This window comes from Bombina bombina, chromosome 6 (assembly GCF_027579735.1).
Source record: "Bombina bombina isolate aBomBom1 chromosome 6, aBomBom1.pri, whole genome shotgun sequence".
In the NCBI taxonomy this organism is placed as follows: Eukaryota; Metazoa; Chordata; class Amphibia; order Anura; family Bombinatoridae; genus Bombina; species Bombina bombina.
Window position 1 is genome coordinate 887,329,184 of NC_069504.1, and position 23,491 is coordinate 887,352,674.

Below are 23,491 nucleotides of genomic sequence, written 5' to 3' on the forward strand. Positions count from 1 at the left end.
TTCTAAGATATGCATTACTCAATAAGCATTATCCGTTTGTTGCTCTACCTTTTGGTTTAACCACTGCCCTTGCATCTTCACAAAAGTTTTAGGGGCTCTGTTGCTGTTGATCAGAACACAGGTAATCTCCATTTCTCCTTATTTGGACAACATCTGGATCCAAGCCCTGTCTTTTTCTCTAGCATCCTCTCATAACCAGAAGATAATTTCCTTCCTTCAGGAGTTCTTTATCCCCAGCTACAAGGGTAGTCTTCCTTGGAGGGATAATAGATTGTTCAAATGCGCTTGTTTCTCATGGAGACTCGCAAAGACCAACTACAGAAGGCCTGTTGTTCTCTACAGATGGTTCATTCCCCATCTTTGTCCCCTTCAGTTATCCATGCTTCATCAGTGGTCAAAGGATTGCTTTCATCTGGAGCAGCAAATAGAGCTCAGTTCATCAGTCCCAACAATCTCTCTCATGGTGGAGGGACAGTCCCTTTTTACCATTGGAGCCTCATGTCTTTGGCCTATCTGGACTGTGGTCACTACAGACGCAAGTCTGATAGGTTAGGGAGCTGTTTGGGAGTTCCTGAGGGTGCAGGGAGTGTGGTCTCCTAAGAAACCATCATTCTAGAACTTTGTGCGGATCCTTCTCAGGCAGAAAAAAAAAAAACATTTGTTTTCAGTCAGACAACATCACGACTGTAGCATACATCAATCATCAGGTAGGGACTCAGAGTCCTCTTGCCATGAAGAAGTTTCTCACACTCCTGTCTTGGGCAGAGGAAATCACTGCACTCTATCGGCTATTCACATTCTGGGAGTGAAGAACTCGGGAAGCAGGTTACTTAAGCCACTCAGTCAGAACACCCAGCAGAATGGCCTCTTCATCAGTACATGTTTGATCAGTTAGTCCTGAGGATGGGGTTCTTCCAGAAGTAGACATTATTGGTATCCAAGCTGAACTCCAAACTTACAGTTTATTGTGCAAGTTCTAGAGATCCAAGACGGATCAAATAATCAATGCTCTAGTCTGTCATTGGAACTTTCAACTGGCCTATCTATTTCCCCCGTTTGTTTTTCTTGCAGAGAGTCATTGCAAGAATCAAAACAGGAATTAGCTTCAGTAATTCTCATAGCTCCAGCATGGTTCCGCAGAACTCTCTCTTAGAGACTATAGTAGATTTAAACTTACTTTTTTGGAATCTTATTCTAAAAAAATTTAAGATATACTGAAAGAAATGCAAAGATGTGACATCTTGTTTGGTAATGCTAAAGATTATCTAACGCTAATAGATCTAGATAGAGATCTAAATCTATAGCTCAACCTGAAATACATCATCATGGAAACTTCTATCTTGAGAGGGGATAAAGAAGGCTGTGGCTGTGATGAAACAAGGGTACATAAATAGGGCTTATAGTAAATTTAAAGGGACATGAAACCCAAATGTTTTCTTTCATGATTCAAATAGAGCATGCAATTGTAAATCACTTCCAATGTATTTATATTATCACATTTGTTTTGTCTCTTTGCATGCTTTGTTAAAAAGTATACCTAAGGTAGGCTCAGAAGCTGCTGATTGGTGGCTGCACTTATATGCCTCTTGTCATTGGCTTTCAGCTAGCTCCCACTAGTGCATTGCTGCTCCTTCAACAAAGGATACAAAGAGAATGAAGCACATTAGATAAAAGAAGTAAATTGGAAAGTATACAATTTGTATGCTTTATATGATTAATGAAAGAAAAATTGGATGGTTTCATGTCCCTTTAGAAAACAGATAAATAGTAGTTACTAAACTAGCTTATGACCCAAATATTCAGTTTTTAAATAGAGCACTTGTAGAATGTAGATGATAGCAGAGAATGTATTATTTATTTATTTTTTTTGTTTATATTAAGGGACAAGTTTATCAAAATGTGTCTCCCCATTAATTTGTTCCCAACAATCCACTTTACCTGCTGGAGTGTAATAAATTGTTTACAAGTATCTTCATTACCCTTATATTGGCAATTGAAATAGTTGATTTAGCCTGTGGTATCCCCACCCATCCAGAAAGGTTTTTGCCTCAAGGCCAAGCTGTGTTAGCACAGCCAGTAGAAGAAATTACACTCCCAGTGGGGTATAGAAGAGATAAGGTAATAAAATGTTATTTTTCCATTGTTCTCTCCAAGCATTGGTGATTGGTTTACGGACAGATATAAGATAAATAAGCAGGTATATGTACACAATGTGATAAAGTAATGAGATCTGATTATACCTACAAGCTTAACCCACTTCTATTAGATTGTGGCTCTTCAAAACACAAAAATCAGCTAATTTCATATACAAAAATAAGCCTTAAAAAGCAAATTCTCATACATTTCATACTCTTCAGCTGGTAAAAAAAGTAATGGAAACACATTAAGGGAAAAAAAACAATTTTATGGTATACTGTCCCTTTAATTTTGTCAGTGATGCATAAAATATGCATCCAGTTTAAAAAGTTAACAGATAGTATCTGGGATATGGATCATATTAAAACCTATGGGAGAATGACTTAAAACATTTTTTTATACACTGGATAGTTCAGTTACTTCATTTAAAGACACAACAAACGCCTGTTGTCAATGATTGGAACGGATAAAATGGATAGCGAAGTTTAACTGGGTGATAGTGGATGTAATAGGTTTGTTTATTGGGCGACAACTAATGAAAAGGCATTACTGGTATTAAGATAATTATGCTAATTATAGAGTAAATTTCAAATAATTTATCATTAGAATTTTTATTTTTTCTTCCTAACAATTTGTCTTTTGCTGGGGACTTTTTTCTTCAAAGATGTGTGACAGCTATAGGTTGCAAAATTTGCAATTACCTGTAGTATGCCATCCCTTTTTCTTGGTGTGGGGGAGCCATATCAGCAAAGATGTGGGACAGCTATAAGTTCAAAATTTGCACCCACCTATGCCACCTCTTTATGGGGGTGGGAGCTGACCTACATTTCTGCAGATACTAATACCTTCCAACATTGTTTAAAGGGACAGTAAAGTCAGCATTAAACATTTATCATTCGGATAGAGCATGCAATTTTAAACCACCTTACAATTTACTTCAGTTATCAAATTTGCTTTGTTCTCTTGGTATCTTTTATTGAAGACTAAAACTAGGTAGGCTCAGGGACGTGCATTCATTAGAGGCAGGTGAGGCAGTGCCTACCTGGCCAATGTGGGAATTACATCTATTTTTTAATTAAAAAAAAAAAAAAAAAAAAAAGTTTTTTTTTTTTTTTTTTTTTTTATACATATGAAAGGTGACCCCCCCTACCCCCCACCCCTCACCAAATTATGCTTATTATTGCAATTTTATTATTGTTTCCTAACTTTACTACATTGCATTCATATTGCGCAAGAAGGTAAGAGGCCAGCTGTCCTTCCATTGCGCAATATGAATGTAGTAGTCTGTTATGTTATGGGCTGCTTTAGAGACTGCCACCCAGTGGGGAATAATAACTAATGCAGCAGTCTCTATGCAGCCCATAACTGCTCCCACCAGAGGCTAGCCTCGGGAGCCCTGAGCCCTGCCTGCCCGCCCCTCAGCCAATCAGACATCAGTATGTCTGAGTCTCTGGGCTGAGTTGCGGGCGGGAAATAAGAGTCAAGAGTCGAGAGAAAGAAGCAAGGAACTAAGGTTAGTAGTCGGAGTCATTACTGTCATTGTTCATCCATCCACTATTCCACTGAGTGTACTGATGACCTAGTAGTATGATGGTTAACCATGTTTACTTTGTTTGCACTGCATATACCGAACCACTCGCACTGAGCTGACTGACTCAGAGTCTCAGGGCTGAGCTTTCAGTCACACCGGTCCGGTCACTGTGTAGTCTGACGTCGATATATACAGTCTCTCTAGTAGGTCTCATAGTTAGACACTAACAGTCAGTCACTGAGTCAGTCCTGAGCAGTGCGTGTATGTGTATTATTATTATACCTCAGCCATGCCTTATATACAGCTCCATCCTGTGTATTACACCACAGCCGTGCCTTATATACAGCCCCATCCCTGTGTATTATACATTGCTATGCTGCCGTGTACATTGTACACGGCAGCATAGCAATGTATAATACACAGGATGGTACACGGCAGCATAGCAATGTATAATACACAGGATGGTACACGGGCAGCATAGCTATGTATAATACACAGGATGGTACACGGCAGCATAGCAATGTATAATACACAGGATGGTACACGGCAGCATAGCAATGTATAATACACAGGATGGTACACACGGCAAGCATAGCAATGTATAATACACAGGATGGTACACGGCAGCATAGCAATGTATAATACACAGGATGGTACATGGCAGCATAGCAATGTATAATACACAGGGATGGTACACGGCAAGCATAGCAATGTATAATACACAGGATGGTACCACGGCAGCATAGCAATGTATAATACACAGGATGGGGCTGTATATAAGGCACGGCTGTGGTGTAATACACAGGATGGAGCTGTATATAAGGCATGGCTGAGGTATAATAATAATACACATACACGCACTGCTCAGACTGACTCAGTGACTGACTGTTAGTGTCTAACTATGAGACCTACTAGAGAGACTGTATATATCGACGTCAGACTACACAGTGACCGGACCGGTGTGACTGAAAGCTCAGCCTGAGACTCTGAGTCAGTCAGCTCAGTGCGAGTGGTGCGGTATAAGCAGTGCAAACAAAGTAAACATGGTTAACCATCATACTACTAGGTCAGGTGCCAGTGGTCGTGACTTCACTGACACAACAGATCAGCAGATGTTCACAGTGACGGTGGCTCCAGGCTCAGGCCTCTCATGCTGGCGTGGGGTGACTGGGGGTCAGACAGTGGCTCTCAGAGTGTAAGGTGAGTCGAGTGTCTCTGTGACTTGTGGTGCACTATTGCAGTTGAAGTCATGAACTATCAAGGACCAGGTTGATTAGAAAGGTAACACTAAACTGTCTACACTGTGTTTATCCATTCCAGATGAAGATCATGACGCTATGATTAATCTAATGCTGCTGCAGAAACTGAATTTATATGTGCATGATATAAAATTCAGTTTCTGCAGCAGCATTAGATTAATCAATAGCGTCATGATCTTCATCTGGATAAACACACTGTAGAGGCAGCTGCATTTGTATAGGTTTTTTTGCAAGCAGATAAGTTGTGGATTTTGCTAAAACCTCACAGAGAGAGCTGCACCGTCTGAAATCCCTCCCCCTTCTTTCTGCCTGAGAGCCGTGTTGAATCTGAGTGTGTCACAGCAGAACGGCAAGGATTTAAACACAGACAAAGATCAGAGGTAAGAGGAGCCAGAGGTTATCTGTTTATCATGATTTTAGTGGTCTGTGTTTAAATCATTCTGCTGCTGTGACCCCTCAGCAGCACGGATAACATCTGTTCTCTTATGTGCTGGCCCTCTCTGCAGCTTACACAAATGCTTGGTTTATTTAACCAATTTGCTCCTATAATGTACAGCTTCCTAATACTCATTGATGTTAAGGTACACATGAACACCTTCCACAAATACACACACACACACACATAGATTTTTATACAGTATCTATAGCAAGTAACTGTTCCTGTGTTGTTTTTTTATTTAAAGAGCATTTATATTTTAAGTTTTGTATTTAATTATTTGAACTGCCCTGAAACTATTGCCCATGAAATGCATGCCATAAATAAGTCTCTTAAACTGCTCATATTTTGTTTAGCTTTATTACTTCTTTTAAACCACTGCATGGAAAGCAAATGGGGGAACTCAAGTAAAATCTCAAAAGATAAAATAAATTTAAAAAAACATAATTGTTTATTTTTTGTTTAAAAACTCTTCTGTTATAGTGTAAAATAAAATATAAGAAAGCCAACATTCCTGGTTTCTTGAGATATATACCAAGAAACCCGAAAATGTGTTTTATCTTAGACTTTTACAATAGTGTGATACAGCTCCTTGCTTCCTATACATAAAATCAGAAATGTGTGAGACAGGCTTTTAATAATCAAAGACTGTGTAATGTGTTAAAATTATGTGCACAGTAACTGCCTACATAACACATTATGCAGTCATTATTAAAAACCTGTCTAACAAATAATTGAACTTTATGTGGCACAGTTTAATCACCCACAAATGCATCCCTCCCTTTCCTCTTCCTCCCTCCTCTCTTTGTCCTTCCTCCTCCTCATTTACTTTGGAAAACCCATTAAAAAAATTGTTATGTTACACCCTGACCAGCACAATTGTAAAACACAAAAACTAAATACACCTATATATACACATTACTTGTATATACTCCCTTTCCCCCCTCTCTCTCTCCGCTCTCCCCCCACCCTTTCTCTCTCTCCCTCCCTCTCTTCCCCTCTCCTTTCTTTCCCTCTCTCCCTTTCCCTCTCTTTCCCTCTCCCTCTTTCTTACCCTCTCCCTCTTTCTTACCCTCTCCCTCTTTCTTACCCTCTCCCTCTCACTTACCCTCTCCCTCTCACTTACCCTCTCCCTTTCCCTCACTCTATATATGTTCTTCTCGCGAGTATCATAGCTAGCGCCTCACCAACCTGTGATCTCACCGCACGTCACTGGGTAGGCTCATAAGAGCTCAGGAGTATGCACGTATCTTTAGTACTCTATGGCAGCAGTGTTTTGCAACATTATTTCTAGCTTTATTATACAATGTTGCAAACACTGCTGCCATATGATAAACACATTTTCCAATTAGAGAGCAAACTGTAAGGCTACCTTCTATTTTAAGTAACACACTTCGGTACTTTCCCATTATACAGGACGGCCACATGACCTCATGTGATCTGTATTTCCTTTCATTCTTAGTAACCGCAGCGCCATCTATTGGTCATAGCATTACCTCAGCAACTGCAGTGCTGTACCTAATGTCATTAGCTTTGCTGTATGGTTGAACTTATCACAATCATTCCCCCCACCACCACAATTACTTTCCCATTATACAGGAGGACTGTGCGACCTCACATGATCTGTTCTCCCTGCACAAAAGAGCCTGGCATACCCTGACTTTGCAATAACTCTAGGTTCTGTGGCTTTATTGTTTTTGTATCATCATGCGGTGCTAGAGTTACTCCTGACATAGAAACAAAGAATTTGACGGTAGATAAGAACCAAAAGGCCCATCAAGTCTACCCATATTACATTATTTTTTCTTAGAATAGCCTTATGCATGTCCCAGGCATTGCCACTCAAATGAAAGTTTGTTCCATGAATCAACCAACCTTTCTGTAAAAAAAAATGCTTCCTCACATTTCTCCTGAATCTCCTGCACCTGTCCTTTTTGTTCTGGGGAAGGTTAATCAGTAAAAAAGAATAACGTACAATAATATACTTATCTAACAAAATAAAGCTGCATTATTCATTACAAAATTATTCTCACACATTAATGTTCATTATCATAACATTTTTTACAAAAGAATAAAGAGAGAAGGCGCTCCAATGGCTTAGTAAATCACTACTTCACTCCACCACAAACAGCTTCTCATTCACGAGAAAGAAAATTTGCATTTTGAAATGCACTAAAATAAGTGCAATATCGGCAAACTTGGTGAATCAGAGCCCCCCAGCAAGCTCCCTCTGGTAAGCAGCAGCTTGCTCAGAAACAGAGATAGACTCCACTAGTATCAAACAGGTATTTTAAATCACCAAACCAATGTGATTCAGTGAAAAAAAAGCTAAGGCACATGGGATTTGTTTATTAAAACTTTAAAAACAATAATAAAATATTGCTACGCGTTTCCTAGTTCTGCATGGTACTACAGAATATTACATATACCCAGATACACAAATAAGTACTAACAAACCAATTAAGCACCTGTTTTGTTGGTACTTATTTGTGGTTTTATACTTGTGAAAGTTCAGCACCCTAAGATCTGTGAAAATCCAGATCTTAATGTGTTGCACTTTTACAAGAATGAATCCAGCTCCAAAAAGAGCTTAAAGGGACATGAAACCCCAACTTTTTCTTTCATGATTCAGTTAGAGAATACAATTGTAAACAACTTTCTAATTTACTTCTATTTTTTATTTTTCTTCCATCTCTTGTTATCGTTGGCTGAATGGTTTATCTAGGAAAGCTCAGGAACAGCAAAGAACCTAGGTTCTAGCTGCTGATTGGTTGCTGCATATATATACCGATTGTCATTGGCTCACCCATGTGTTGAGTTAGCAACCAGTAGTGAATTGCTGCTCATTCAGCAAACCATTCCAAGAGAACAAAGAAAAATTGATAATAGAAGTAAATTAGAAAGTTGCTTAAAATTGCATGATCCATCTGAATCATGAAAGAAAAAATATGAGTTTCATATCCCTTTAATGCTGTGAGCCTCATCCAAAGCCTCTGAATGCACATGCCACATATCTAATTTTTGCTTCTAAGGCAATGAAAGTTACATGCTAAAGTTAATTCATCACAGCCATTTCCCTTAAAGGGACATTAAACACTAAATAAATCATTGCTTGAATTTTGTATTAATTTCAAAGCAAAAATTGTCCTGAGAATAATTTTGTACATGTATTTTTAAAAATGATATTAGTTGTTTAAATATTGAAAAGAAATACAGGTAACATTCTAATGTCATAAAGCAGTGGGCGCCGCCATATTGTAACTATGGTTACCTTTTCTGCTGAGGCCAATCAGGAATGGTTATAAATGGCTTAGTAGAGTGTGACTGTGTGAGATATGTCTGCACTTTGATGTTTAACATGATTTGGAAAGTCCGCAATATTAAAAATTAAATTACAGGAAAGGAGAAGAAAATAAAAAATGAAAGTATATTGCAAAGGTTGTTTTGCTACATGTAATTAAACAATTGATATTAATATCCTGAGGTATTTAATGTCCCTTTAAAGATTAAGGGCTCAGCTAGAGGCTGGAAAAAGTGAGGATAAACATGAAGTACTCTAAGATTTGCCAAAAGATATGTTTTAAACGAAAAGCATTTTATAGAAAGACACTGTTTACCAAATAGATCTATCCAGAAAACCATTTAAATGATACATTTTGTTAATATGGTTCTGAGATAATTATGATTTTATCTTTTATAATATGGAGTGCCTCTGTGTACCCTCTTATGAGTTAATGAGTTAAAGGGACAGTAAAGTCAAAATTAAACCTCCATGATTCAGATACAGCAAGCAATTTTTAAACAACTTTCGATTTGAGCTTCTTTCATCAAATATGTTTTGTTCTCTTTGATGAAGAGTAGGTTCATTACTGGAAGCTACTAGCTAAACAACTCTGGTGCTCCAATGACAAGAGGTATATATGTGCAAACACCCCACAGTGCATTGCTCCTTCTGAGCTGCCTAGGTACGCTTTTTAACAAAGGATACGAAGATAACAAAGCAATTTAATAATAGAAGTTAACTTGAAAGTTGTTTAAAATTGCATACTCTGGAGTTCCGGAGGAGGAGCTCAGGTGTTTGGTCAGGTGAATCACCTGTGCAGCAATTCCTCCACTACAAGCCTTGGCGGTACTTTCGCGCTCAAACCCACTGCCTCAGGTTTTTGGCTTGGCTAGCTAATCCCACCGCTTCCAGAACCTACACAGTGCCGTACCAATGCACTGGGCTGCTTATTGCAGCAGTTCTAAGACTTTATCCCCTTTCTTCATATATTGCCTTACTAAGGGGTAATATCTAAAGGAGTTTGCTGTCCCTCCCCTACGCTGAACTTCCTTTATACAACCAGAGGACGTGTCCCAAAGCAGCATACCACACTATAGTTTTACCCGCTGTTCTCCTTCCCCGCTGTGCTGAGATCTGAAGAGTTACTGACCCCCCTACGATCTTACCCGGTTAAAGAGAGGTTTCCTGCTGCTGATCTCCGGCATCGCCTGCGGACCCGGGGTTCTCTGCCCGACTTGGTCTCCTTCACGGGTCGTCATCAAGGGTGGAGAGGGGTGGAGAGGCTTGGAGCTCGGCACTTCCTTCTCGGTCGCGTAGTCCCCTCCCACCGGTGCTGCGTGAGGGGACCCGACCGCTGCTCGCCTCCAGGAGTACTACCCAGACGTCAGGCGAAAAAATCCCCCGCTGCAGTTTCGCCTTCCGGACTGGCCTGAATTCTTGACAGCTGAGCGACAGCTCACATTCTCAGCGGACCTGAATAGGCCGCCCCCCTCTCCCACCGGTGCTGCCGCGAGAGGGGTCGCTTTAGAGGGGGGGTCTCCCCTCAGTCATGGATGTTCCTCAGATCTCCAGCGGGTAATATTGACGATTTCTTCCTTTCCTTTGGGTATTTGAAAATATCAGCATTATCCTCCTTACCCCTGTCTTATAAACTACATTATTCAGATAAAGCCAAAACCTGGTAAAGGGGGATAAGGAGGGACAAAGGCAAACGATTAACAGTTCAGCACTTAACCGGGCCCTTATGGGCAACTCACTTATCACTTAATGGGGAAAGTTTTATCCCTCTGGATAAAATAATAAGCTACTGGACATTTTCTTTGTCTTTTCTGTTTTTGCCTCTTTGTTCTTCATGTTTCTGTCCTAGATTGTTTAAATTCACTGAAAGGAACTGTTTGCCTCAACAAGGTTGTTACCCTTAAAATACAATGTTTAATAAAATAGCCTCATTGTTGTAAGCATTGTCCACATTAAGAAGCCTATATCCACCCTAATTTCCAAGTAAGCTGTGCTAGTTGGTTTACAAGGAAAAGAGAAGAAGGAAAAAAAAATTCTTATTTTTTTTTGGATAAATTAGACATGCTTACTAAATTTGTCTGAAACTGTAAAGGGAAGAGGAGAAAATATATTTCTAATATCTGTAAAAGCACTGTGAACTGCTAATCATTATATCTCTTCTTCCAAAAATGTAATATTATATCCTGCACTGTTGATTAAGGGCCATACTCTGCCATCTTTTCATATAATATATGTGACTTTAGAACTATAATTCTATCGCCATATGGTCTATGTTTAAATTTCCTTGTTCTTGGTCATAGTTAAGGTTGATTTATCTCATCTGTTTAAAATGAATAGAACAGACTATCTCCTAATACTTTTTACTATCTAAGGTAGTTTTTTACCACACATAATTTTTTTGATAGACAGTATCTCTTTTTTGTTTCTACTGTGGGAAAAATTACAGGGGTACATAACTTAATATAATAGACAAGCCTTGTCTTGATTTAAAACCACACTGCCTTCTCAATATAACCTCACATTTGGCCTCTAGCTGTAGTTAATAATTTGCAGGGGAAGAGAGAGAACAAAACTATGAAAAGTAGACTATTTTGAGGTTGTATTTTATTTTTTTTTCTCTTATATCTGTCACAAACGGGCTAGAAATTATATATTTACACTTAAAGTGACCCTGATTAACCACAAATGTAAGTAGACTTAATTAAGGCCCAGGCTAAAATATTTTCCTAATTACCTTTATAGCAAATTAGTAGGAGATACTTATTTAGACTGTAACTGCTGAACAAATTAACAATTTTATTCCCTATAAGAAAAAGACAACCTCACTCTAGACTCCTATTTCTTTCTCCTTTTCTGCTTTATAATTTTCTCATTCCAATATCTTAATTTAAAAACACACATCTAGAAAATAAATAACTACAATATACCCTAATAGACACCAATAGAGCAGTTCAAGGGTAGATCACGCACAAAGTAGTTTTTAATTTCACTGTCCTGTTCTATAGAACATTCTCTTCCTTTTTTGAGTAATTAACTTCCTGACTGCCTTGTTTCCTTTTCTCCCTTTTTCCTCACACGTTCCTTCACTACCACTTCCTCACTCTCTCATTTTCCCGGATTTAACCCCCCCCGGGATCCTCGCATTCACCCTCCCCCCCCTTTTTTTTTTTTTTCTCACTTCATTAATAAGCGTGTTAATTAGCGCTCTTCTCCTCACGCTTACACACACTCACGTAGCGTATGGATAAATTTCTTTCCACTTCATCCAAGACACTTTCCCCAAACATGGCAGCCAGGCAAAGGGACAAGAAATCTAAGAACACTCATGAACCTGCTGCTGAGATATTACCAACTTCACCTCACAGGGTAGCCATTCCTGAATCTATTACCTTACAGACTCTGGTTACTAATATATCAGATGCTCTTGCTCCTAAATTTGAGGCCCTCAGGACAGAGATCAAACAAGATATTCTGTCACTATCTCAAGAGATCAAACAATTTTCCAATAGAATTCAGGAAGCAGAACAACGAGTATCAGATCTGGAAGATCTAACAACAGTTCATAGTTCAAAGATTGAGGCATCAAGTAGCAATATTCAAAAAATCTATGACAGACTGGAGGATTTAGAAAATCGCTCCAGAAGAAATAACATACGCATAATAGGCCTTCCAGAGGACAAGCAATATGACAATCTAACTTTTTTCATATCAGACACACTTATTAAAGCCTTAAAAATTCCCCCAACTTATCATCCAATTATAGTGGAAAGAGCACATAGAGTAGGCAATCCTCGCTTAGGCACTAAAAATACCAACCGTCCGAGACCTATAATAGCGAGGCTACTTAATTTTCAGGACAGAAACATGATACTACAATACTATCGCAAAAGCCAACCACTCCTCATAGATAACGTAACGATTCTGATTTTCCAAGATTTTTCAGCCCACACAGCATCTAAAAGAAGAGAGCTAGCTCCCATTTGCACCAAGTTCATACAAAACGGACATCGTGCGACTTTAATTTACCCTTTTAAACTCAGAGTTGTAGTGAATGATATAGTGCACTTTTTTGAGGATGCCCAGATGGCTGAGAGCTTTTTCAGACAGTAAACTCCTAACTCCACTAGAAGATGATACCCACAATTGAAGGAAGGATAAGTCTTATGGCTAGGGAATCCCCTTGGGTCGGGGATGGTTTGGTTGATTGTATGAATGGGTTTAGGCTGTTGTTTTTTTTTTTTTTTTTTTCTCTTTTCTTTTTTTTTTCTTTTTTCTCTCACTCTTGTTCCCTCCCTGTCTCTGTAAATGCCACAAGAGATAAATAAATTGAAAATAGTATCATGGAATGTCGGAGGCATTTCGACCCCCATTAAACGAAAGGCGATACTCGCCCATCTACGAAAGGTCCATGCCGATATCGGTTTCCTCCAAGAAACCCATTTAAACTTAGAAGAATCTCTAAAATTAAAGGCACAATGGGTTAAGGAAGTTTTTGTAGCACCAAGTGTAGGGAAAAAAAGAGGTGTGGCTATTTTAATTGGGAAAAGATCTGAGGTGAAGGTTTTGCACTCTGAGGCTGACCCTGGGGGGAGATATATTCTGGTAAAACTTAAGTTTGCCCAAGTAATTTACACTCTTTGTAATGTGTATGGCCCAAACACCTCTGATCCAGATTTCTGGAACCTAATTCAATCAAAACTCTTGTTATTTAGTGAAGGCCATTTAATCGTAGGGGGTGATTTTAACATGGCACCACAATGCCCCCTCGATCGACTCAGAAATAAGGCTAAACACTTAAAGCAGAAAAAAGACAATTTAGACTCTAAAATACTTAAGAAAATTAAACACAATCTTGCAATTCGTGATATTTGGAGAGCCCAAAATCCGGAAGTCCAGAACTATACCTGCCTCTCTAAAGCTCACAAAACCCTTTCCAGGATTGATTTATTTTTAATCGACGAACACCTACCTATAACAAAAGTTAAAGCAGGAATAATGCCTATTCTCTTATCTGATCACGGTCCCATCTCCCTCGAATTATATCTTGATCATCTTAAGCCCAAAACATCGCAATTTTTTTTTCCTTACCATCTCACTACAGACTTAAAATTTAAGAATTGGATTAGAAACAAGTTCACTGAATACGCTAATTTTAACAAAGATTATGTGCAGCGTCCAGAAATATTCTGGGAGGCTGCAAAGGGCTGTGCTTAGAGAGAAATCTTGGCCTATGCCGCTACGCTATCTAAAAAGATTAAGCTGAGAGAAAGGGAAGTGTGGCAACTCTCTGGTTAACTCATACAACCACTTCCTACTTGAAAAAACTCCCTTAAACTGGGCAATATATATCCGTGCTAAAAATACTAGAGATACTTCTTACTGACCCAAGGAAACCTACAGAGAACTTAGATTTCAAGCCAAATTATATAGATTTGGCAACAAATCTGGAAAAATGCTAGCCAGATTAGTTAAAAACGAAGGAAACAAACCAAGGATAGAAAGACTCGCACACAATGGGAAGCAAGTAATGAAACCAGAAGAAATATCTGATCTATTCATAGAATATTTTCGAGATATATACACATGTAGAGGGTATGATGCTGCGAATGCTTCAGAGTTCTGGATCAAAATCACTTATCCGATAGTCTCGGCCGATGAGATAATTAGCCTTAATTCTCTTATTTCAAGAGAAGAAATAGAGAAAGTAATCTTTAACCTCTCTCTCAATAAAGCAGCGGGCCCGGACGGACTTCCGAATGAAGTCTACAAAATTCTATCACCTGAAATAATACCTTATCTGAGTAATCTTTTTAATGATGTTTATCTTAACGGCAAATCGGTCTCATCCTCCTTCTCCTCGTCATTTACAACTTTGATCTTAAAAGAAGGGAAGGATCCATTGCAAAAAGAGTCATATAGGCCAATCGCTCTATTGAATTCTGATTATAAAATTATGTCTTCTATCTTAGCAAATAGGCTACAGACCATCTTACCCAAAATAATTCATACAGATTTGTCAGAATTGTTTAAAATGATTCTTCTTCCTAAGCTCCTCTACATTCTGCAGAATGTCCCGTTAACCTTGTTGGAAAAAGATATTCGTTCAATTAATACTGCACTCATACAATTTATATGGCAAGGGAAAAGATCCAAGATATCTTTTACCAAACTTATTGCACCAAGGGAGTATGGAGGCATAGCAGTGCCAAATATTAGATTTTATAATCTCAGCTTCTTAGCACGTATAATAATGGACTGGATCTTCACTAAGAATTATATTCTTAATAATGAACTTGAACTTAATATCTGTGAACCATATTTTCCAGTGGCTTTAATCCATTGTCTGCCAAAGAAGCTCCCAGAAAAAATCAAAAGATTTAAAACTATATATAATCCTATAAAAGCATGGTGGAAAGTAACTAAAATCTTGGCAATAACCAGTACTGTTTCAAATTATCTTCCCATGATAGGAAACCCACAATTCCAAGCAGGGATAAATTCCGCTGTCTTTAATCGATGGCACAACAACGGCCTGGTTAAGATCTCCTCTCTGAGAGATAGCGAAAGAAAGTGTATTAAGTCTTTTGAGGAATTGAAGACTGAATTTAATCTTGTTAATAAAGATTTCTTTGCATATTTGCAAATAAGACATTATACCGCTGAACTAGTTAGAGAAGCCGACTGGTGCTGGGCGCTAGGTAAGTTGGAAAACTGGCTAACTTTAGCCAAAAATGGCTTTATGTCTATTGCTCCGTGTTATCGCATACTCAGTGCCAGTAAAGCCACCCCTACTCTGGAAGGGTTGGCAACGGCCTGGACCTCCCTAATACCTCAAAGTAATATTGTATCAAAAACTCTTCAGTTATCGATTAATAAAGTCGCATCTACCACCATTTCGGCTACCTGGCGAGAGGCGCATCTTAGGCTCCTTCATAGGGCTTATTTCACCCCGGAGAGAGGCCTCAGAGTGCATAACCAACAATTCAATAAATGCCCCAAATGTTACTGCCCTGCAGCAGATTTGATACATATGTTCTGGCAGTGCCCAAGATTAGAAGATTTTGGAATAAATTGGAATACTGGCTTAAAAATGTCTTGAAAATTGAAATAACCACTCTATCACTATATCAAATTATTCTATGTTTAAATATTAACAGTAGCGCTCGGAGTAATGAAAAACTAGTAAATCTCTCTATTTTGGCCTCTAGATACTTGATCTGTAAAAAATGGAAAATGAGAACTCTGCCAACCATTATCGAAGTCAAGAATTATCTAAAAAAAACAATGCATACTAGAACAAAAAAGATACAAATATTGACAAAGAACCGGATATAAGAACATTTTTTAATAAATGGGCAGTTTTTATAAAAACATTTCAAGAAAGGGAAATTGATTTCTTGATTTGCCCATTTAAGAACTCAGAAATAGTTCTTCTTGGCATTTGGTAACTGGAGATAGAGAGCGGTGAATAAAAATCCCCCTCTCTCTAGTCCTTTCCCTCCCCCTTTTTTTTGTTTTTTTGTTGTGGTTTTGTGTGGCTGCATGTTGTATGGTGTATTGTTATGGCCTGTCTTAATTAGTGGTGACTACTGCCGCATCACCAGTCTAGACCTTGACTATAAAATTTGACCTAATACCTAGATTTGGATAAGGAATTCACTATGATGATAGGAAGAATAGGGAACATCTTAGAGTATATATAAAAGTGATCCTGCTGCGAGATCTCAAAGTTCTCAGTTATCATAGATGAATCCTGGTCTGCCTCCGTTACAGAGGTGGGTACCGACTATTAGCCCTTACATTCACATAATATCAAGTCTTTTTTTTTTTTTTTTCTCTCTTTCTTCTTCTTTCTCCTTTTCCACTTATACATTGTAAAGGTCATAATGATTGAGAATATTATATACAGGGAGGCCATAATGATTGAGAAATTGTTAGGATAGGAAGTTAAAAAAAAAAAAAGGGGGAAAAATCCTCCTGCAGAGTATACAATGTAATTTAGAGAAACCATGTTTATATTGATAAATATTTCTGTTGGTAATTTCATTTGATTTCTCTGTTGTCTGTTTGGGGCCCTGCGTGGCGCCAATTATGTTTTTTCTTTTTCTCTCTGTATGCACTGCTGGATATAAATAAAAGTTTATAAAAAAAAAAATTGCATACTCTGTCTGAATTATGAATGTGTCACTTAGACTTCATTGTCCCTAAATGCATAATTGTTTCTAAGAAGGTTGAAGATGATTGGATAATGGAATGGAATGTAGATTCAGATAAAGTAAAATATTCCACACTATAATCTTAATAGTGTTCTTTAGAAATCCTTAGTACTTAACATACATTTCATAGAGTATGCTTGAAACGTATAAAAATACCTCTGTGTGAGTAGAATTATGTGAGAGATTTGCATGCTTCTTATGGAACCTCTGGGTTTAGAAATTAAAATTGTGGAGTTCTGTGGAACCTTAATTGCGCTTTGAAGAGGATTTTAAAGGAACAGTCAAAATTAAACTTTCATTATTCAGATAGAGCATGCAAATTTAAACCACTTTCCATTTTATATCTTTCATCAAACATGCTTTGTTCTTTGTTGGAGAGTAGGTTCATTACTGGAAGCTAGCTAAACACATCTGGTGCTCCAATTACAAGAGGCATATATGTGCAACCACCAATCACCAGCTGGTTCCCTGCAGTGCATTGCATCTTCTAAGCCTACCTATACTTCTTATGGAATCTCTGGGTTCATAAATTAAAATTGTGGCGTTCTGTAGAACCTTAATTAACCTTAATTTAAAATTAAACTTTCATTATTCAGATAGAACTTGCAATTTTGAACCACTTTCCAGTTTACTTCTACTATCAATGTTACTTTGTTCTCTTGGTATCCTTTGTTGACAAACATACCTAGTTAGACTCAGAAGCAACAATTCATTGCTGCCTGGGATCTAGCTGCTGATTTGTGATTCCGCACATATGCCCAGGGCCAGATTGATAACAAAAATAGGAAGGAGCATTTTAAGACAAAACAACCCACTCCCCCTGCCACTTTTTTATTTAACAGTCCACACTCATATGCATGCACGCCATACATACACCCCACATCACACACTCATATGCACGCACACCACACATACACACACTTATATGCACGCAGACCACACGTACACCCACTCATATGCACACACAACAAACATATACACACTCATATACATGCACACAACACATGCACACACTCACAAATACAAATACATGCACACACTCATATGCACACACACACCACACATACACCCACATACATACATACACACACAACACATACACCCATTCATATACACATACACACACTTATATGCACACACTCACAAATACAAACACATGCACACACTCATATGCACACAATGGGAACAAAAAAAGAGAAATCACTGCAAACAAATTAACTTGCTGTTCAAATCAGGTAAGGTTTATTTCGTCCACAGAGACATAAGCAGACTTAAACACCTGACATGTTTCGCGTAGGCACACCCACGCTTCATGCACACATACACTCATTTGCACGCACAACATACACACACTTATATGCACGCACATCACACATACAAACACTCATTTGCACGCAAACCACACAAATACACACTTATAACCACATACACACACATATGTGCTCATACAGGACATACTTGAAAACGAGAGAAATCTCAATGTATCCTTCTTGGTAAAATATTTTATAAATAAATATTTATGCACACAGTATGTATATATAGTTATCCATACAGGACTGCACACTTTGTATTCTTTCAGAGCTTTAGCCTGTAAGTATCAATAAAATCACATAAGACTTAGCTCTCTCTTCAACATTTCAGCCTCCACATGAGCCTTTATCAACGTAATGATAAGACACACATATTCACACTTATATACCATAGTAATCACAAAACCACTGCCACACCCATAGGTATATTACATTTCCGCCATCCAGTGGTAACCGCGATGCATTCACTCCTTTTCTGTTAAATTATTTGGTTAAAAAAAATGAAGTATCCAAATATTATTGGTGAAGTATAGGATTACATAACTTCACACATCTACTATTAAAAACATTGTCAAATATACAGAATCATATTTAACACTAATTACAGTGTCTACAGTGTCCCATAGATGAGCCGGCCCTGGCCCTGGCCCACCAAGCATTTGCCCGGTGTGCCCAATGCTCAATCCGAGCCTGCATATGTTTTTTGATGTTGGTGCATTGCTGCTCCATCAGCAAAGAATACCAAGAGAATAAAGCAAATTGATAATAGATGTGCATTGAAAAGTTGTTTAAAACTTCATGCTCTATTTGAAAATTAAAATTTGATTTTTACTTTACTGTCCATTTAAAAAGGAATCTTGCAGAAGAGGGGAAAATAAGTCATTTAATTTTTTACTCTTACAGGGTGTTTGTTAAGCAATGTATATTTAATGGGGGGTTTTATCTCTCATTACAGATCAATGAAGTTCACGTTAAACAGACAAGTAAGTTACAGCATTCTACATTAGTGTGTGGGATGGAGAAAAATAAAATATATGCATAGATGTTATTAAATGGTATTTAAGTAGGGTTGCCAACCCTCCCTTCCAGGTATCTCCCTTATTTGTCCAAACATTTTTACAGTCTGTCTCCCTTGTTGTTTATCTGCTCTTAGAACATTTTTCTCCCTTATTTTTTGCAACATATCAAATCTACATTTCAGTCATTTAGGGCCAGATTACAAGAGCTAACAGCGCTCAATGTAAAAAATTAACGCAGCTAAATTAGTGCGCATATTACAAGTTAAAAGTAAAAAATTAGCAGACGAGCAAAAGGTGTACTAACTATAAAACTTCATATACTACAACCACGCTTAGTCCCTCTCCCCCTAAACTTCTATGGGGCATGCTAAAAAGGCTTTTTTTATTTATCACTTGAGTGCTAACCCCGACTAGACCAACTGTGCTAAAGCCGAATGTGCATTTAGAATAATTCAAATTCCTATGTTCCTCACTTAAAAGAAAATGGTTCTTTTTTATATATATATATATATATATATATATATATATATATATATATATATATATATATATATTCCTTTAATTTATATTTATACAGTACTGTGCAATGGCCACCATTAGATTTGTTTTCACAATGGTATAATGACCATATATAATTATTTCTCAGTCTCTTTATTAGAATACAAACAGAAAATACAGGATATTTGTATGCAGTATTAAAAAAAAAAAACATAAAAAAAAAATCAGAAAAAAATTCTTGTATAGGTTAAAGTGGCAAGTATTTAGTGTGACCTCCCCTTACACTTGAGCAATAGCAGGAACTTGACTCTCGAAAACCTAAATGGAATGGAACCCTAATTAATGTAATTGCTAACGCCTGTATTTGTCCTACTATTTCATATCAAACTAACTGCTGTGAAAAAGGTCTATTATACCAGGTTTATGCAGGACATGCTTGAGCTTTACAAACAAATGTGATATGAGTTTAGTTAATTGGACTCTTGCTAATAAGACCAACTTTCAATCACATCATTCCATTCAAAGTGCCAAAGATCACAGAATTTGACAGACATAAAATCATACTTTTACATCTGCAAGGCCACTCTCAGCAAATAACAGGATATTTAAGATGGGGTATTCAAGTTGTTATAAAGAAACTTGAAGAATCGCCTGAAAGTTTTTGGCATTAAAGGGACATGACGGGGCTTCCGGTGAGACGCACACGACAGCATCCGGTGCGTACAAGCTCAGCACGTAGCTATGAGCATCTAAGACCGTCTCTTTTCACCTGCAGCCATGCTCCTGTTGGCGGATGTTTCCAGCGCAACTGCCCGGGGAGGATAGGTGTTTACAGCTGCAGACGGTGGCCTTCATTTTGCCAATATTATCAGGTGGCACTGATACCAGCACTGATACCAGCAGATTTCAGCAGACGGGGACTGCCCCGGTACCCGTTCATTCAGATACCCAGACACGCAGCTTGCCAGAAGCTCAAATGCCCCTGGCCTGAAACAGCCCAAACTTTGGTAAAGGCAGGATCTTCTATAGCGTAACCCAAGAAGACCGCTGGTCTTAAAAGCAATGCTCTTTGGCGGAAATTCTCTGCAGTGGTCTTCGGCATCCCCTGGTGAGTTGTCCTGAACAGAGCAGCGCTTGGTGGAAAAACTGCCATCATTTGGCCTCTTTGAAGAGCGGTCAGGGAGGGCAGAAACGACTGCGGACTGCAAGGAAATCGCAAGTATAGTGCCTGGCACACAATTTAAACTGCACTGTTTTCTTCTATTGGCAATAGTTTGCGTGTCTGGTAAATAACTTTAATACAAATGCAATAATATCTGATGGTGAGGTGAACCTGAAAGCTGAACGCTACCAGTATATGTAGAAAAGAATATAATAACTTGTCTTATTTCCTACCATCTGGGAGAGAGCTATAGTATTTGCTAAGTAAGCCGCAGAACTATCAGCTGCTCCCTATTGTTCAAGCTAACTTTGGCTGGTTGTGCATTTTGAGAGCCAGGAAAAGAAAAGATAAAAAAAAAAAAAAGCTGTTTTTTATACTACAGAAAGAAGAAAATAACAAATTTGAGACTTCCTAGCTGTATCTGGCGAGAAGTTACCAGATAGCGTATAGTGAAGATAGTCTCTACGGACCCTGCACATAAAAAAAAAAAAAAAAAAAAAGGGACGGTTAAAAGGACGGTTATAGAGATATACATAAATATGGTCTTGGCCTGTGTTTAATTAGTGCGAAAGCCAGAATGTACTATCATGTAAATTTATGTTGATTGCAGCTAGGCCTGAAGAATTCAAGAATTGATGGTAGATGAGCAACTTGATCTCCATAAAGTGTGGCCTGGTTCCATCTTGTTTAAATAATTCTCAGTCAAATGTTGTTTATGATGTTATAACCATTTTGGTATAGGGGAAACTGAGCAAAAATCTTATAAGGGTTTTGGTCTGTTATGAGTTTGCTTGTTTAAAGAACCAAAAACAGCAATTCTGCTATTTGTAACTGCCTTGTACTAGGCTAGGTTGGCTCAATCAAAGGAGAGATTACTCAGTAGACTGGTCATTCTCCATCCATTAATTGGTTAACTTTGCAGCCCCATATGCACAAATCACATTTTATAAGATAGAAGGTTTAATTTTATCACAAATACACGTCACAAATATGTACTCCAGAGAGACAGGGTAGTTTAGCATTTTTTTTATTATTAACACTGATCACAAAAAAAAGAGGAAAAAAAAAAGGTAGTGGGTTATTTTATTTCGCAGACTCACTAATAAGTATTCACATACCACGAAATATACTCACATCACATCACATAACATCACATCTTACATTGAAGGGGGCATGGAAAGGTATATTTCAAACGCAAAAAACAAATCTCCAGCTATGCCAGCAAAAAAAGATAAAAAATCTAAATTACTACAGGAAAACTCCTCAGAAAAACTAGATACAAGTGAAGCTAGTTATTCACATGACTCCCAAACCTTAATAGACCAAATGGCCACCTTGATAATGCCCCAGTTTGATTCAATTAGAAAAGAAATTAGCGGCCTCACAGCAGAAATAAGACAATTCGCACAGCGTCTGTCTGAAGTAGAGACGCGAGTCTCGAATATAGAGGATGCTTATAACACTTAGGAGGTAACTAATAAAGAAACAGTAGACCTAATAAAATCTTTACAAAATAAAATCGAAGATCTAGAAGACAGGTCTAGGCGTAGCAATATACGCATTGTAGGTCTATCTGAGGGTAATGAGTATAAAGACTTAATTACATTTGCAGCTGTAACCTTACCTAATTTATTGGGGATGTCAATACAAAATGGTAAATTGCAAGTAGAAAGAGCGCACAGAACGGGCGCTAGTACCAAGTATCAGGATGGATATACAAGGCCAAGAATGGTCATGGTAAAATACTTGAACTTTCAAGAGAAAGTGGAAATAATGCGAGCATATAGAAAGCATAACCCATTTTTTATAGGAACAAACCAAGTACATATCTTTCAGGATTATTCTATAGAAACGGCCACTAAAAGAAAAGTCATGGCCCCCTTCTGTACATCTTTAATAAAGAATAATTACAAGGCTAGCTTAAGATATCCGGCAAAAATAGTGGTAGAAGATACAGAGGGAAACAATATGGCTCTAAATAACAGCGAAGAAGCTAAATCTTTTTTTCTTGTAAATAACCTAGAAATAACAACTCAAAAAAACAAAAGTAGCAGGTAGTAGGAATTAAGTCTAGGCCTGTACTGGACTGAACATAGAGAGCAAGCTAGTCAGATTAAGGTTGATGAATATAAAGCTAGAGAGGTCTTTTTTATGTATATCCACATTAGGTTCTACTAACAAAAAGGTCTCATGCATTGTGTGGAAGCAGAGTACTTTTAATAGATGCTGGTTTCTTAAAGTGTGTGTTGTTTTTTTTCTCTTGGGAGTTCTGTGGGAGAAGGAACCCCAGACCCCATGCTGTGTTATTTGTAGGGGTATTCCTTTTTTTTTTTTTTTCTTTCTCTCTCTCTCTCTCTCTCTCTCTCTCTCTCCTTTGTCCTCTCTCCTCTCCCTCTCCCCCACTTTTATGTTTTTAACAAATCTTCCCTGGTCTTCCATGTTTTTTCCTCTAAGGGGTTTTTTTTGCTGCATGGTTTGATCAGTCAAGATACAGATTTTAAAGGTACATGGATAGAGTGAATTTAGCCTAATGGAATGTGGGAGGGGTTACCTCCCCAATTAAAAGGAAAAACATTCTTAAATTACTTAAAAAACAAAAAGCAGACATCATGTTCTTACAAGA

The 23,491-nt window shown here is 37.9% G+C and overlaps 1 protein-coding gene across 10 annotated transcripts in view; it reads left to right on the forward strand.

Annotated features, from left to right (window-relative positions):
* LOC128663865 (phospholipid scramblase 3) overlaps positions 1 to 23,491 on the forward strand; it is a 201,994-nt gene that overhangs the window by 128,542 nt on the left and 49,961 nt on the right. For 8 of the 10 annotated variants that reach the window (XM_053718416.1, XM_053718414.1, XM_053718417.1 and 5 more), the window contains one exon: positions 19,145 to 19,172. The exons of the other annotated variants lie outside the window; for them this stretch is intronic. In XM_053718416.1, coding sequence (XP_053574391.1) covers positions 19,145 to 19,172 — 28 coding nt within the window. The remainder of the gene's footprint in view (positions 1 to 19,144; positions 19,173 to 23,491) is intronic. 10 annotated transcript variants of the gene reach the window in all.